The sequence below is a fragment of the Pezoporus wallicus genome, unplaced genomic scaffold, assembly GCF_028554395.1.
Source record: "Pezoporus wallicus isolate ANWC-B61680 ecotype Strahan unplaced genomic scaffold, APGP_CSIRO_Pwel_v1 contig_5418, whole genome shotgun sequence".
Classification (NCBI taxonomy): Eukaryota; Metazoa; Chordata; class Aves; order Psittaciformes; family Psittacidae; genus Pezoporus; species Pezoporus wallicus.
The window spans coordinates 591,369-609,130 of record NW_026640709.1 but is presented as its reverse complement, the minus strand read 5'-3'; the positions used below and the strand labels follow the sequence as shown (position 1 = coordinate 609,130).

Genomic DNA, 17,762 nt, shown 5'->3' with positions numbered 1-17,762 from the left:
GATCTCGGGCAGCCACCAGGCAAGCAACTGTGGCTCATCCTGCCTGGATGTGCACAGGAGGTCCCAAGGTGCTCATAGCAAAGCTGCATGAGCTGATGCTTGATGTTAGTCCCTATTAAGAACCTGGTTCTGTAGCTTCCTGTGTCAGAAGTTCTTCTTACTTTTTTTATGGTGGCAGCAGATCTCAATTTCTTATATTTAAATCTCAATTAAAGAGTTTTTTCACTGATGCCTTCAGCTGCCCTCTCACAGCTCAATGGGGCTGCCCCTGTATGTGGTGAGCTGAGGGGCTGGCAGGCCCTGCAGCTCTGCCCCAGTGGTCTAGCTGAAACTAATGCATAGGACCTATGCCTTCTGAAACCATATTTCTAGATATACGTGTTTCCCCCGAGGTCATTTTTCTTCTGGCCCAGACTTAGTGCTCAGTTAGTTCTTCACAGTCTATTAAAAGCTCTTCCTGCGTAATGTTCTCTCTTTAGTACACAGTGCCAAATATATCCAACCACCAAAACCTTCTGCTCTCAGAGGGACAGGTTTGGCATAGGGGGTATTTATGGGAGGGGGAATTTGTGTGTGCGCAAAGCTCAATGCCATTTTTCCTGTGTTTATCTTCCACTGAGAGGCCTCTCAGGGCAGGTGGGAAAAGTCACACTACACTTCTGTAGCATCTTAGTGGCATTACTCTCCCAGAAACAGCAATAAAACTGGGGCTTATGGGCTTGCAATGACAGTTCAGCTCCACATTTCGTTCCAAGCCCTGGCTGTACTCTCTGTCAGGAAGATAATTCCCTGACCTTGCGGTCAGGTGATAAGCGCTTTGCTTAGTGATTAAGCCACTGCAGTATATAACACAGCATGTTTAATCCCTTTGGTAGCTGGTCCTGGGGAGGGGGGCAGGAGCGGCTGCAAAAATACCATGGCTTGTGATAAGTCTGGAGACCTCAGAAACGGTGGCTGTATATGCCCATCCTCCTAAGTTAATTTGATGGCAGACTGGAAAACAACCAGCATATCTAGGGCACTATTTTACCAAGTGACAGAGCCATATGGTGCAAAACCTCACAATCGTCTGATTGTGGCTTAGGCATGTCAGAAATCAGGGAGTCCTCTTGCATGTTGATCCTGTCTGCTGGATGGCACACATAAAAAAGAAGGTTTATAATTATTTTCCCTTCACTCTGTCAATGGGGGAAGGGACTCCTGAATAACCAACTAATCCTGCTGACTTGAGCTGGGGAAGGATGAGATACAACCTGTTCTGCTGCTTCAAAGTTGTGGCTTGGATATGGCTGTGAAACATCCGGCTGGCATGCTGGAAATACACACAAGCCTGATTTAATGTCTGAACAAGTGCAGACAGTGCATCAGGGTGTGGATGCATGACCAGGTTTCACAGCTGTACAAGTCACTGAGGGTTGAAGCCCTGTCCCGCTGGTGATATTTAGGGTCCTGTCCACAAATGAAATCAGAGTGAAAGCTTTGATTGACAAAGTCTAACCTAAGAGGTTTCATTCTCCCAACCAGCCTTCTGTCTACACCTTTCTGCTGAGAGTCTGATTCCTGCCCCTTCCAGTGATGGAGAAGGTGGGGACATGAGCTCACATCCAGCCTGCCAGCGATGAGACACTTACCTGGCTTGAGGGAGGACCCTTTTTTTTTTGACAAATCCTCTCTTCCCATGCTGTCACTGCATAGTTGAGGACTATAATTCCCCTTTTAATCTAGCGTTTGCCTTTCAGAAGGTCCCTGCCCTCCTTGGGAAGAGCCTGAGCCCCAGGTTTCCATTGGCTGTGGTGTCATCTCTGTTTGGACACAGCAATGTGCTAGTTGTCACCATGTGTTTGCCTTTGGGCTATTGATGTTACCAAGCATAAACCCAGCCCCACAGTCTGGTGACCGAAATCATTGCTTACAAATAAAGCCATGCATGGATCTGACCTTTGTGTGACACTGCCAGACAGCTCTTCAGTTCCCTAATGAGAACTGGGCTATGGGCTTGTTGTGGGTCTCTACCAGCCCCTGGCAGTTTGATACTAAATTCAGTCTTTAAGAGAAAAAGAAAAAGCAGAGTTAAACCAAACTGCAGCAGAAATGTGCTGCTTTAACCTGTGCTCTTGAGCTAGATACCTCTTCTGCAGCTCGTCCTCCTGATCCTAGACAGTAAAATCTTTTTAGTACCAGCTCATACTGAAACACTAACGGAAGTGGTCCTCATCACCCTCTGAATCACAAGACCACTCTGGGCACCCCAGTCCACTGCTCTAGAGCCCAAAGGGTAGTAGGTTAGCTCAGGCTCCCTGCTAAAGACATGAGATGCTGCCTGCCAGCCCCCCAGAGCAGCACCCACAAAAGCCTAGGGTCGAGGAAGCAACCAGCCTGGAGTGCTCCCACCATTCCTCATTCACTGAGGGTATCCAAAATGTGTGAAAGGAGCTTTTGGCCATGCACATCTGTTGCATGAGACCTAGAAACCATGACTGCTATGATTTGAAGGTTATTTAAATCTCCCATTTTGCCATTTCTTTTTTTCTCTCATGTTCAGCAATTCTTTCCTCTGGGGAGACATTTTGTCCCTTTGCATTTGTGCCTCCAACTTCCCCATAGAAAAGACTTATGCTAAAATGATGCATCTGATACACTGAGTCCCTGGACAGCCTTGCCTGCTTGCAGGATCATAGAATCATAGAATCGTTAGGGTTGGAAATGACCTTAAGATCATCTACTTCCAACCCCCCTGCCGTGGGCAGGGACACCTCACACTAAACCATATCACCCAAGGCCTCATCCAACCTGGTCTTGAACACTGCCAGGGATGGAGCATTCACAACCTCCCTGGGCAACCCATTCCAGTGCCTCACCACCCTAACAGGAAAGAATTTCCTTCTTATATCCAACCTAAACTTCCCCTGTTTAAGTTTTAACCCGTTACCCCTTGTCCTGTCACTACAGTCCCTAATGAAGAGTCCCTCTCCAGCATACCTATAGGCCCCCTTCAGATACTGGAAGGCTGCAATGAGGTCTCCACGCAGCCTTCTCTTCTCCAGGCTGAACCTGAGGACATTACGGTGTGTTGCCATGGAGAGGATTTGAACCATATTGCTAGGTCAGCAGGTATCAGAGAGCATGCGTGTTTATACAGCACTGGCATCAGGATGGATGGAAAGGACCCCCAGATTCCAGGAGACTTTGCAGAAATTCCCCTGGTAGCTTACAGTAAATTTTCTGTGCATCTGGGGACTCGCAGGCTGTGACTGAATCATGTGGCATCTGCACTATAGTACAGCGTCTTTGCAGGGAGGGATCTGCAGGTTCCCAGAGACTGCAGGAGCTGCAAGAAATCTAGAGCAGCACAGTGTAGTCTGATCAGAGACACTTAGAGAGGACAATAGCTCTGGGAGTGAACATCGCTGCCTTCAGGAATCTGTACTTCCACAATGTTTTGATGGAACCAAAAGTAAAATGCATTGAAATACCTGACTGCAAGGAGGTAAGTCCAGGTTCTTTGAAATGTTGTGGGAATCACAGAATACTTCTGTTACAAGACAGAGTGCCTTCTGCCTGGAAGATATTAGTACTCATAGCTCCCAAGAGATGTGAGTTGGAGTGACAGCTACCATGCAAAGTGATATAGAAACTATCTACAGCAAACCTAAGATGTCAGGTGCTCTAGTGTTGCATAAACCCCTGAAGAATCCCTTGGTTTACCTATCTGATAGCGTTTTCTGAGAGCAGACAGGTCAGCTCTGGTTTACTGAAACAATCCTCCCTGGTTTTACTTCCTCCTGTGCCTTCAGTAGGTGAAACTGCTAGCAGAAAAAGCAATGTCATGACTCAGAGCTCTTAAGATATGTCCAAAATTCCTTAGTGAAGACAGGTCATGCAGAACTAAATAAGCTAATTAGGAATTTATCAGCAGAGCCGTGAATGGGTTGAAAAGCCCACAGAGAGAAGGTGGAGAATACTGGACCAGTTAAACTGCTACTGGATTTAAACTGCTAGTGATGACCGAACTAGTCTGTTTAACCTTGGCTTGGTTATAGCCACTCTTCACTGGCAGTCATGGCAATGGTGATAGGGCGGACATATTTTAGACGGGATGCCAGCCTGTCCCCAGAGCACAGGTGATGATGATTGCAGAAAGAAAAGCTTCCCTCTCTTGCAAGAAGGGACACCACTTCCCATGCCAAACACTGGTCTAATCATGGAGGGCAAAGAGCTAATTGCTTCTTCTGGGGCTGCTAGTACTTGCCCCATTCATGGTACACTGCCTGGGAAAAGCAACTCAAGGGAAGCAAATCAGCAGCAATGCTACTATTTGAAAATCAAACAGTAGCATCCCTTTGCTAAGCCCCAACATCCTAGTTCTTCCATAGGTTTTCAATGTACACTGCCCAAAGCCTAGATTCAGACAGTTCCTATAGCTACTCATGCACAGGCATGCCTCAGTTTAAGGAAGAGCAGAGCAAATTGGATTGAAGCCTCTACAGGCAGGTGGAGACTTGGCTACACCCTGCGGTCAGCTCCCCAGGTACCTAGCTGCAGTCAATGGGAGCAGGAGCCTCAGGACCAAACTGGCTAGGAAACAGGGGCAGCTTGAATCTGGTGGGAGCTGAAAATGGTGCAGAGGCTCCTAGACAGTGTCTGCATGAGGGCTGCAGAAATCCCTTAATGAAAGCAAAGCGTCACTCCTCTGTCAGGCTTCATGTCAGATGTAGGCTGAGTCCACACAGGACAGCTGTGTAGTGGTCCCTCTACAGTGAAAATAATGCCTTTTTGTTCATGGATCTCACTTTTCCCTTGAAGTCTGAAGAAATAGCAGTGGTAAATGTGACGCCTGTCTCATTCACCATGTACCGGAAAGAGGTGCACAGGTAGCAAACCCTGTGAATAAAACGGTCGCCCTCCTAGGGTCTAACAAAATGCATGCAACTCGGCATTTAGCAAAACTCTCAACTGCTGGCATGATGCTCAGAGCTTTATTCAGGAGGGAAAGGAAAATGGCTTTCTGCTTTACCTACACATCTGTGTTTTGAGCTTCCTTCCTCCATTATTATCCCATCTTGTATAAATCATTAAACAATTGTTAAAAATAGCACAGCTTACTTTGGAGGTGACTAAAAAAGAGAAGAAATTATACCATCATCCTCCTACAAAACAAAGCATTCCCAGTAGCACCGTACAGACACAGAGCCATATCTCTTACTCCCTGCTGTTTAGTTTGCTGTCTGACAAGGTATCTCTGTGCCAGCTGCTCTTCCTCTCATCTGTGCTGAGCTGTTGTTTAAGTAGTCATTGTTCTGCAGACACCCAGGAACACAGTGTGCAGCACAGGGTATTGACAAACTTGCCCAACCTAAAAATACCAACTGATATGTGACCCTGTCATCCTGTTGCTTGGGTACAGTGCAAGCAGGGGGAAATTTCCACCAAGCTCTCGGAAACAGAACCTATCCCACTGTGATTTGCATAAATAATAAAAAGTTTAATATATCCAGGCTGTATTCATTCCTGAAGTAATTCTGCTGGCTCTAAGGAGAAAACTAATGAGGTGAACTGGATCCTCTAACTTTAATGTGCTGAAAGAGTTATTATATGCTGTCATACATAGAGATATAAGCAAGTCTAGCTAGCCAGGATGGTATAAGGATTCTCAGTGAATGCCTGCTCTTTGGTTTAACATTTCCATCTGTAGCTCCTGCCCACCTCTGCTAACGCACCCTCCTCCCACCTTGCCTCTGTCCCAGACTCTCAGCACAGCCTTATCTGTGATACTCATCTTCAGGCCCCTCATCTGAAAGTGCTTCAAAGTCTGTGGGGGGCAATGCCCAGAAGAGGAGGCTGGCAGCTTAAAACCTTCATCCTCAGTAAAGCACCAGCTTCAGAGCAAGAGCCAGAGGAGCTGTCACAGCAGGGGTACAGTGATTTCCTTCACTTGCAACCAGGAACAGTTAATTAGAGGGCTGCTTAGGAACAGGGAGGACCGGAGAGCAAGCTCCAGCTACATCACAGAGGTCAGCATGGCCCGGGGCAAGTCACATCAGTTCTTTCTGCTTCATTTTTCCTGTACTTAAGGTGGGGGCGATAATTAGTTTACCTCACAGCCAGATCCTGAGATGAACTTTGTAAAGCACATACAAACAAAATTGCACTGGCAGTTTGGTTTTGTAATACAGGGTATTTCTTACTGCCACAGTGCTTTTGTAATGTGGGGGATTTCTTGCTGAAGAGCATGGATGTAAGAGATGCGTGTGAAGTTGCCAGAGAATTACTTAGGTCCTCTCAGACTAGAATCTTGTAATAACAAGGTTGTGCTTCACAGCAAAGAGCCATGCTCAACCAATAGGCTAAGGACAAAGAAGTCAGACCTATAACTGATTTTTTTATGCCCTAGCATTAAGAGGCATGTTGGATGTGGGGCATATCCCATTACAAAGGCTGTGAACACTGTCATTCCCCAGAGTGCTACTTGCTCTGCATAAATGGAGAATGTGCTTCTAGGTATCTTGTACAGAGGAGTTTTGCATTTTTATTTCTTCCCAATGTTTTCTCTTCAAAACCTGATTTATCTCATCAAAGAGAAGGGCAGAGCTGGCTCCTGCCTAAAAGCAAGATGATTTTCCTACTGTACGTCAGCACTGGCTCTTTACAGCATGTGCTCCTTGCTAGCCAAGGGCTTCTGGGGCTGCACTCTTCCACAAGGAGTTGAATTAGGGCTCTGAAGGCTCACAGTAGAACATGCCTGCACTGTGCTGCAAAGTAAATGTCACAGGTCTCATTTCCAGAGGGACTAGAATAAGCCAGTTTTCCTCTTCTTTGCCTATGACAGCTAAGTCAGATTCTAAGCAACTTAATTCCCTAGGACCTTGACTCGGCAAAGCATTAAATGAGCTTAAACTTGAAGACTTTGAAGGGAGCCTGGCAGGTAAATCCCAGAGCACCTCAGCCCTCCTGGATCTTGGTGGCTGCTCTACTAAAGAATAGCAGTCCTAGGTCTGCAAAACAGAACTGCGTGCAAAGAGAGCCACAGTCATCACCTGTATTTAACTAGTTTTGTGTTTCATCCTTGTACCTCCCAGCATCTGCTTGAAGAAAAACCAGAAAAAGGTACAGCAACCCCTCCTTTCAAAATGGCATTCTGACTATTACATTTTTGTCTTCACTACCCATGGAAGAACATCCACAGCTGAAAGCAGATCTCTGCAAGTTCTGGTGTAACAGCTGGGGGCGATGAGCTGTCCTCACATCAGATGTGGTCAGTCTGGCTCTCTCTGAGGTCAGGAATGGAGCAGAAAATTACACTTCCCTGAAGAAGTCATGTTCCTGATGATAGCTAGCAGAGGTGGCTCTGGAGCTGTTCTTAGCAGAATGTCTGGAAAACTAGTGGTTGATAGACTTTGTATTGCAAATTCTGTGTTTCCTACATCTCCCTGTCCAAGCTTGGCTTAGTAAAGACATGCATACCAAAATAAGCCTCCTTTCAGACCTGTGTGCGCTGCCTATTCAGCATTTGTTTAGTGAACAGAATTTCCCTGGCATCAGGAGAAATTTTAGCAAAGAATGAGCCTGGAGCCCTAGCATCATGAAAGCATCATGAAAGAAACACAGTAGGTAATGAAGGGAAGAAATCTAACACACATCTCTCTTATCCATGTGGTGAAAGTATTTATGGTAAACTGGGTTAAAAAATACCTTGTGAAATATTAACCAGTGGTGGTGCTGCTGCTCCTCCTAGTAGTTTTTGAATGTGCCTGCCAAATTCAACCTTGACAGAGATCATGATTTAGTGATGAATTTCATGCAAAGAAGCTGCATGTAGCAATGGCAAGATGCCATTGTCCCAAAATGCAACACTCCAGCTGTAGCCTAGATGCTGTTAAACACTAGACAATCCACATAGAATCACAGAATGGTTTAAGTTGGAAGGGACCTTAAAGATCATTCAGTTCCAATGACCTTGGTCTGTGAACACTCAAAATGTGTGAAGGATTCATCTGGAGCTCATCTTCTTAGTCAATGCTTCCCGCCATGTGTGAGTTCCCTGATGTCTGATACAAGATGAATTCATCCTGTAGCCTTGATTTCACAGAAGTGAGAATAACAGGCCACTTTACTCAAGGAAACCAGGCTACACTGTTCTGGAGCCTCTGAAATGACTTGTCTTATTCTGTGATAGCCAACTGTGTGACAGACTCTTGTGATACTGTGCCCTTGGTCATGTTGTCTCTATGCAAAACATGAGTATATTATGGGAGTTTTACCTGAAAATGAATCCCAGGACCTGGTCCTGTAATTCTTTTTAGAACATTTAAATGGTATTAGAAATTCTTCTCCCTAATATTTCAATATCTAAACTTCAGAAAGCCTGTAAACATTCAGAGTGGTTTCTAGCAGGTCAGTTTCTAGCAGTAGACTCAGTCAATGGGCAACAGTAGGCAGTACAGTGGTTCTCAAATGGGGTTAGAGGTGCATCCACATGTCAGTGTTTGGCTGTATATGTGAATGTTCAGTGTCATTTGATCCAGATTTTGGGCTGTCCTGTTAGATCTATGGGATCCAACATGAAACCTAGAGCTAGACTCCAAACATTTAGGAATTGAAACCCGGGAATTTGATGCTATCTGAATCTAAGATGTGTTGTCAGTCATTGAAGTTTCCAGGTAATTGTCCTTTTGTTACTGTTAAAGTGCAGGTATTACAAGGTCTAGTGGTCATTCTGTGGCATGCACACAAATGACCAAGAAGCAAAGTCCTGATTATAATCTCATGAATGTAATACAGCAATAGCCTAAAATGTGTTTTCTAATCAGCTGCTCCTTTGCTCTAAATAAGCTGTGATTTACTTCTGAGCTGTGAGGCAACATGTTGCTCGCTTTGATTTTTAGTTCTCCCTGGCCTGTGGCTCAATATCAAAACCACCAAATAAGCCTCATCCGAAAGGGTTTAATTTCTGTTCCCACAGAAATCCAGCAGCAGAACTCCTCAATTAAACAGAAGCAGAATCAGACCAAAGATATCTCTCATGCCTCCACCGAACTTGCTGACTTCATTTCCCATGCTGCAATTTTAAACAACTTATGAACTCTGTTGGCTTTCACAGACTTTAAACTACAGAAATAAAAAAAATATCCATACACATATTGATGTCTTTTGGAAAAAAAAATATTTTTTCTTAGATTGCACATTCAAAACTTGAGCTGCACGCTGCACAGTACAGGAACAGTAGTTTGTCGATCCAATTACCACCATGTAGGTGTGTTTTGATTAGTTCAGCTCTAACCCCACAGTGCCAAACTCGGTCAGCAGCAGGAGATGGACTCCAGGTGTAATTACAGTCAGGGGTCAAGACATGCCTCCTGCGCTGTGAAACATTCTCACTTTACACTGGAAATGCCCCCTCCGAGGGAGGTTTGGACAAAGCCTTCAGGTAGATTGCAGTAGACCTTTGGGGGAAAAAAATGCTGTTCCAGATAAAGACCATGTCTGCTCATTTGCCCACCACATTTTGCCTTCTTTCTGCTGTTTCCCAGCTCTTCCCATTTGCCCTCTGCTAAATGAACCAGGCAGTGAACTTCAGCCACAGAGCAATGATGCAGGGAGCAAGAACCCTCACATCCGTGCTGGCAGGCTTTCTCTGCAGGCCCTAAGGCCACAGACAAGATGGAATGTTGGCTGTGCTGGAGTCACTGCAGATTTCAGCCCAACTGTAGTGCTGCCAGGAAGTAAAGAAAGTTTTGTACAGGCTGGATTTGGGCCATTGGGCATCTCTTTCCTATGTCCTTGCAGCAACAAGGGCACATATGGCCCACTGTGCTATGAACAACACGTGAAGAAGACTGGTTTTTATCAGCAGACTTTAAACAGTATGTGAAATAGCTGCCACGTTTTTGTGCGGTACCCTGTCCCCCCAAAATAAGAATTTAGGGTGGTTGTGCTATTTTTTAAATGTTAATGCGGAGGAGCTTCTTGATGCATTATGATGGACAATTGGTGATGTCTCCCCACTCATCCACGACAAGATCTTTCATTTCTTATTCAGGTGGGCATGCAGTTCCGCTTCCAAGGCCATCTTGTCAAAGGTGCGCGTGTTTGTCTCCTCACGCACCTTTTCCCGGACATGGAAGGATGCCCGAGCAACAGACCTGGCATTTTCTAAGACAGTCTTCTTCTCCTTGAAGATCTGCTCACTCCTCTCCAGCTTCCTCTCTATAGAGAGGAGGGTCTCCCTGCGCCGTAAGTCCTCGTACTGTTCCACCTTCTGCTTGTTCATCTTCTGCACTTTCTCCTTCTCCAGACGGCTCAAGACGACCCTGCGGGCTTTTTCTTGGACAGCCTCTTCAGCCACCTGGGCAGCATGCTGGAGCTTTCTCTCTGTCTCTCTAGCAAGGGCCTCCAAGTGCTCCTTCTGCTCTCTTTCCCTCTTCTCTGCTGCCAATTTGGCTCTCTGGATCTGCATGTCCTCCCTCCTGGCCTTCTCCCTCAGCTCCTGGTTCCTCTTCTCCACTAGTTGCTCATAGTTCTCCTGAGCCTTTGTCAAACTCATCTCCAGGGAGGCCTTCAGCATTTCCCTCTCTTCTGCCTTTTGCTTGGCCAGCTCCTTGAGCAAGGCCTCGTGTTTCAGCTTCTCTGCTTGGTTGAGCAGTTTCTTCTCCTTCTGCAGCTGTACCTCCTTCTTCAGCCTCTTCTGCACGGCCATGGATAGCTTCTCTTGCAGGAGCTGCTCCTCTCGCTCCTGGTGCTCCTTCTTGCCCTCCTCCTTCACCTTCAGGTTGTGCTCTTGATGAAGCTTCTTTTGCTTGTCCTCCTGGATGGCTCTCTGCAGCCTTTCCCTTCGCAGCCGCTCCTGCTTCTCTGCTTGCTCCCGCCACCTCTCCTCGTGAACCATGCGCTGCCTCTGCTTCAGCAGAGCTGCCTCCTCCTGCTCCTGGCTCAGCCTCCCCCGACGCTTCTGCACCTGGCTCTCCCACAACCGCTGGCCCTGCAGGAGGGCCTTCTGCTTCTCTTTCTCCTCCTGCTCCTTCCGCTGCTCCGCCCGGCGCCGCTGGCTGTCCCACTGCAGGTGTGCCGCCTGCCGCTGCTCCCGCAGCAGGCTGGCCTCCTGGTGCTTGGCGATCATCAGCGCCGCGATCTTCTTGTCCCTCTCCGGCACCTCCGAAAGGCCCTTCCTCCTTTTCACCTCCCTGACGATCCTCTCCACCTTCTGGGCGGTCTGCGGCGAGTGGCTGAGGTCGCCCAGGCTGAAGCTGCGCCCCAGCAGGGAGCTGGTGGCGGCGGCTGCTGCTCCCCGGCCCCGGCCGCCCACCTTGCCGCCGCGCTCCCGCAGACTCTCCCCGCTGTAAGAGGACGAAGCCCCCGACTCGGACGAGGTCTTGCCCCAGCTGCCCTCACGGCGCTTCTGCAGCGAGTCCAGCGAGTGGCTCTTGGCCTTGGCACCCCCGGACGCCCCGGCCTTGCCCCCTCCATGGGGCCGAGGTCCAGCAGCGGTGGCAGCAGCACCAGCAGCCCGGGGCGCACCGCGGGCGGCGGGCGAAAGCGGCAGGCTGCCGAGGGGAGCGAGGATCCGCCTCTTCTCCTCCCGGATAATCCTCTCCCTCTCCTCGCGGCACTGCTGCAGCTTGCGGCGGCGCTCCCGCTCGTAGGCCTCGTAGAGGCCGGCGGCCACCCGCATGGAGCGCCCGGGGGCCTCCCGCAGCAGGTCCCCCAGCGCCCGCGGCAGCAGCTCCACCGGCCGCACGGCGCAGCGGGCGCAGGCCTCCAGCGACCGCGGGCTGGTCAGCACGTACCGGCTGCCCTCCGCCGCCGCGCAGTCGAAGTTGTACAGGTCCAGGTGCAGCAACGGCGACTGCTCCCCTGGCCGGGCCGGCTCTGCTGCCGCTGCCCCCCCGGGCGCCGGGCAGGGCGGCGGGGGCGGCTCAGCCGGCGGCTCCACCATGGCTCGGCCTGCAAGGGGAGAGAGCGGCGGGCGGTGAGCGGGGGGAACGGACCCCTTTGTCTCGCCGGGATGGCGCCAGGGCCGGGAGGGCAGGAGGAGCTGCGTCGGGGCCGCCTGGGCCGGGGGAGGGCAGCCGTGGGGACGTTCGTGGAGGGAGGGGGTCCGGTTGCGTGGGGTGTTCGGTGGAGGGGGATGCCTGGGGCGGGGAGGTGTGTTTGGGTGGTCGGTGGGAGTGCGTGGGGCGGTTTGGAGCGATAGGGGAGTTTGGGGTGACGGGGGGGGGGTGCGTTCAGACTCCCTGCGGCAGTGGGCCCAGGTTTGTTTGGCGATGAATGGGGGTGCACGGCGTGTGTCTGGGCCGGCGGCTGGGGACTCCGGTGCAGGGGGTGCTGGGGAGATGAATGAGGATGCTTGCGGTGCACCGGCTTAGCGGTGCGGTGGAAAGGGCTGCCTGGGCGTGAACGGGGATGTAGGTGCACGGGGGTGTCAGGCAGGGCTGGGAGCGGGACCGGGACCTCCCCCCCCGGGGCCGGTACCCATGGCGCAGGACGGACACCCCCGGCCCCCCGCGGCACTCACTCACTCACCGGGCGGGCGCGGCGGGCAGCCCCGCGCTTTGTCTCGGTGCTGGCAGCCTCAGGGATCAGGGGGGTGGCGGCGGCTCCTCCATGGCAGCCGGGGCCCCACGCGGAGCCCCCACCTCCGGGGCGGCGGGCACGGCGGCCGCCCTCAGGCTGAAGCGCCCCGCGCTGGGGGCGGGGGGAACGCGTCCCGCGGTCCCGCGTCGGGGCCGCGCCGGGCTGGGGGCAGCGATGATGCAGGGCGGGCGTCCCGCCCCCCGTCCGCTGCGGCGGGAGCGGCGCCGGGGCTGGCTCCGGCGGTAGGCAACGCCGCCGGGAGTGTGTCCTTCCCGGCAGGCATCCTGCATCTCTCCATCCCTCCGTGCACCTGCCCCTCCGTGCAGACCATCCCCCTGGGAGCGCGCTTCCAGGGTTGTACCCTCTGTTTTGTGCTGTGCCTGCACACAAACAAGCCCACCTGTATTTAAAGTTAATACAAACAAGGATAAAAGGGGTGTAAGAAGGAGGAGGGGATGCTAACCCGGTTTTACAGATGGCAAACTGAGCCACAGGGAGATGAAGGTGGCTGCCTTGGGCTATCTAGGGAATTGGTGCCATGGCACAGTTCTCAAATTTCAGTTTAAAGCCATTTCCAGCCTTGAAACACTATTCCCTTAAGTGCTTATTCAAGCTGTTGCTTGCTGCTGGGTTATGTCAGGACTGACAAAAGGGGGAACTTTGAACATGCTGATTGCAGTTACTTTGATATTCCCCTGTTTCTAACAGGGATCCTGGGCTCAACAGCCTCAGTGGGGTCAAGGAATGCTCCTGCTCCTACAATACCATTCAGCAAAAAGAGGATTTTATCTGGTTGTGGAGTTGCAGAGCATCTGTGCCACATAGTGGAGCAACTCTGATTTTGTCAGGCAGAGGACAGTGGTAGCAAATGCACCATTAGCTACTGTGTTATGACTTCAATGCTTTTCAGCAATTTCTCATTTAACCTCTACAGGAGCAGCTTAATCTGCTTTGCTGTATTAAGGAAGGACTTGGCACTCACTAAAGGACTTCCAGGATGGCCCAGGAGAAGGATATAAAGCAACAGAAGAAGGACTCAAGAAAGGCTTAGGGAGTCCTTGGAAGAAAGCTGGAAAGCTACAGGTTAATTGTGGTTTCATATTGTACAGGCAAAGACTTTGAATCATGCTCACCCCCAGGCTGATGAATACACACAGTAATGCACCCACAGCAAGTGGGCAAACTCCACCAATAAACCATATTGGTCAATGAGAAACTGAACATGAGCCGGCAGTGTCTGCTCACGGCCCAGAAAGCCAACTGTATCCTAGGCTGCATCAAAAGGAGCATGACCAGCAGGTCGAAGGAGGTGATCCTGCCCCTCTGCTCGTGTGAGACCTCACCTGCAGTATTGTGTGCAGTTCTGGTGTCCTCAACATAAAAAGGACATGGAACTGTTGGAACAAGTCCAGAGGAGGGCCACAAGGATGATCAGGGGACTGGAGCACCTCCTGTGTGAAGTTAGGCTGAGAAAGTTGGGGCTGTTGAGCCTGGAGAAGAGAAGGCTGCGTGAAGACCTCATAGCAGCCTTCCAGTATCTGAAGGGGGCCTATAAGGATGCTGGAGAGGGACTCTTCATTAGGGACTGTAATGATAGGAAAAGGGGCAATGGGTTCAAACTTAAACAGGGGAAGTTTAGATCACATATAAGGAAGAAGTTCTTTCCTGTTAGGGTGGTGAGGCACTGGAATGAGTTGCCCAGGGAAGTTGTGAATGCTCCATCCCTGGCAGTGCTCAAGGCCAGGCTGGACAGAGCCTTGGGTGATATGGTTTAGTGTGAGGTGTCCCTGCCCATGGCAGGGGGGTTGGAAGTAGATGATCTTAAGGTCCTTTCCATCCCTAACTATTCTATGATTCTATGATACTGACTAATTTGATCTCATTCATTCATCAGTGTTGTAGTCTGCAGGGGATGGTTATAAAGCTTGGCAATTACTTATGTGAAAAATCCTCAGGCTGGCAATAGCTGTCTGCTGTCTGAAGAGCCCAGCTCACTGTCTGGTGGATCTGACCATTAACACTAGCTGCAGCACCGTAGCTGTCAAACTATGGCTGTGTTCCCTCCTCACAGGATATACTAAGCTGGTAAGTGTATATGCCAGGTAACGTATGGGCTTCTCAGGGCCTTTAGCACATTATTGTTTCAGCCTCCAATGGGGCTTGCATTTGGCCCTCGATCTTTCAGGTTTCCTTGTGGATCTTCAGGAGCCCTGTGAACGGTCTCATGAATGCAATTGGAAGGGTATTTACTGGGAGATTTCAGAAACAGCTGGATATGACTTTTATACATACTATCCAAACATGGACCCATATCCCTACCTCATCAAGACTAAAGAAGATTTGGGATGGAGCAGGAGGAGATCTCCAGAGGACCTGAAGGGGATCACTGCTAGTGAGTCATTTTCCCCCACACAATTATAAAACCTAATTCTCTGTTGGCTAGAAATCTCTAGAAATCTATGCACTCGGGCAGAGCAGTACTATAAGATTATTTTCCTGCTTTAGTATACATTTTCCTTCTTTGCATTGCTGTTAATCATAGCAAGAGATAGATGCAGGGCAGTGGAAAGTGTTGACCACAGATTGTGGAGGTGAAAGTATTTGTATCAGTTCAATAAATTCTTCTGTATGCTATTCACTGTAGATGTATTAATTACTTTCTTCCCATGCAACTTTAATACTGCCTTTGCCTGCATTTTTCTCTGCTTTCCTTGTAAGAACTGTTTCACAGCCTACGGTTTTACTCATTGGTAATATGTTGCTAGTTACTTTCAGCTTTGTTTTTTCCTCTTTTTGTTTTATCTTCCCTAGTAAGTGTTATGCCCTACTTGGGTTTATGCCTTACAAGTATTTGTAAACTGTTTCCATACCCCCTCAGAGCCAAGGAAAACATACTGTCATCACAGATCAATCCCCTGTAGTTGCACAACGAGCTCTCACCTTTCTTCTGACCTCCTCTCAGTGTATCAGGCTCTCCCAGTAGCTGCTGCCCTGAACTGAGCAGAGTGGGCTTTTGCCCAGCACTTGCCTCAGTGCTGCCTGGCACGGGGTAGTTGTGTGCACAGTCTTGGTGCTGATGTATTGCCTTACTTCTTCCTAACATTTCCTAATGTCCCTTCTAATTTGCTAGCTGTCCTAACACAGTTTGACTTTTCAGAACTGTTCCCTCCTCTGCCAGGGGGAATATTAGCTGGTGAATTATTTCCTCCTTGCTAAATAGCCTTTGTTTTGCAGGTTCAATCCTGCCTCCAGCTAGTTTGCAGTTTGTACTCTCTCCTTCTCAGGCTGTGTTTACATGGTTGTCGGGAGGATCCTGACCTAGCTATTGTGTAGCTTCTCCAGCTCTCAGCCTACTCTCTTTTGTTCAGAGCCCTCCTGATTTTGCACCAGAATGTTCCTGCACTTTCCTGAGCCCTGGGAATACGGGGAGGTGACAGCCTTGGAGAGAAGAGTGTGGCACAGCTTTTAGGTTACAGGCTGTTGGCATCTCCCAGGCACAGTTCCCTTCTCTTCCTAGCTGCTGGCAGAGCACAGGCACCCAACACCTTCCTGAGCCTGTCCCTTCTCTGCCCAGAGGCAGCTCCTGCACCTCTCCCAGGACATACCAGAGCCTCTTTAGTACAATTTTCTGTCAGCTGGATGGTTTAAGCACCGGTTTAAAACTTTAATGAGGCACTCAGTCTGAGGTCTTGATGATCCCAAGATACTCACCCCCATGACACTCTTGGTCCCTTCCTTCTGAACAGCCCCTTGCCACATGCCATAATTCTTTGTTTACAGTCCTGCAGCCCATGCACCTAAGTGATTCTGCAGCCTACTCTTAGCTGATGTTGAACATAAAGTCCCATGACACTTTCCACACTGGGCTTGCCTGGTAGCCAAAGGCTGAAACCTATTGTGCCACAAAGTTGGTGTAACAACCTGACATAAGCCAAAGTTCTCCTCCGGGAGATTTCAATGTTGGCTGCTTTTATCCATTTCCTATGCTTTGCCTTTGGCATTTGTTACTCCCTGCCTCTGTTCTGCCCACAGCTGTGGCATGGCCTGCCTTTACCTTCCTAGACGGGTGGCAGGATGGGCTTTTGCCTTCCTCCATCTGCTGCCACAGTCTGCCTCTGGGGAGATGCAAGGAAAGCCTCCCTCCTCCCGGGCTTTAAGCATTGTTCTGTAGCCCCCTCCCAGGCTGTTCCAGTGCAGTAACTGCCTCCAGCCAAGGCACCCTTCCCACCACTCACAGCCTAGAGGCTCTGCTTAACGTTGTCATCTGTGGCTGGGCCTCAGCCACTTCACGGGAGGCTTTTGGGAAATGGAGCTTCTGGCTGGAGCAAATGTGCAGAGCAGGGAAGCAGAGGAGATGGGCATGAGGAGGTAGGTGGAGATGGCAACATATGGTAAGGGCAACGCAGAGGGCTGCTGCCAGAAGCAAAACGTTTGGCGGCCACTGGGGACACACTTGCACTACAAATACGTCATCCTTCACTAATTTAAAGCCAGAGTCTAAGGGCCGCATTTGAATCGTGCTGATAGTGAGTTGTTACTGGTATTCATCTTGATGGGTAACACTGGTGTGCGCTGTTTGCTCTCTCATCAAAACCACTTGTCCTCAGTAACTAAAAGGTTTTGTTGGTGTCTAGCTGAAAGCATCCAAAGAGAGTTGGCAGTCTCTGTATTAAGGACTGGCAGCAGCGTTGCTGCATGGGTCCTTTCTTGGGGTTATGGTGAACAGCTCTGTACTTGGCTCTGTGCAAGTTGGGCACATCCACAGTGGTCTTTGTATTTGGGTAAACCTATGCAGTTACCAGGGCAGTCTGAAAAACATATGGTAGGTGGCAAAGAAAATTTTTAAAATGAGGGAAAAAACCTTGTCACTGCATATTTCCATGGCAACCAGTGTAGATGTGAGAGCAGGTTTTAGGCTGGATGGGGCTTTGGGCAACCTGGTATAGTGGAAGGTGTCCCTGTCCATGGCAGGAGGGTTGGAATGAGATGATCTTTAAAGTCTCTTTGAACCCAAAGCATTCTATAATCCTGTGATACTCTGTTGTCAGTGGTTATTTCTGGAGAAATTTGAGTACTGGCATATTTTGACTTGACCCAAATTCGAGATACAGCTGCCGAGCCCCATGCATTCAGTTCTCCTGGTCAGGCTTGGCTTCATCTGGAGACCTCATGGGTCAGGAGGGTGTTACAGAGCC

General features: G+C 49.6%; 1 protein-coding gene across 1 annotated transcript; it reads right to left on the bottom strand.

The window, feature by feature from the left end:
• Positions 1 to 9,141: 9,141 nt before the first annotated feature.
• CCDC177 (coiled-coil domain containing 177) lies at positions 9,142 to 12,671 on the bottom strand. Its single transcript, XM_057420090.1, has 2 exons — positions 12,517 to 12,671; positions 9,142 to 11,937 (listed from the first exon to the last, which is right to left on the bottom strand). Exon 2 carries the CDS (start codon positions 11,927 to 11,929, stop codon positions 10,022 to 10,024), a length of 1,908 nt encoding a protein of 635 aa, XP_057276073.1. The 5' UTR covers positions 11,930 to 11,937; positions 12,517 to 12,671; the 3' UTR covers positions 9,142 to 10,021.
• Positions 12,672 to 17,762: the final 5,091 nt, after the last annotated feature.

Bases quoted from the DNA above. Each gene is read 5' to 3' on its own strand.
- CCDC177 (XM_057420090.1), bottom strand. From the start codon at position 11,929: ATGGTGGAGCCGCCGGCTGAGCCGCCCCCGCCGCCCTGCCCGGCGCCC.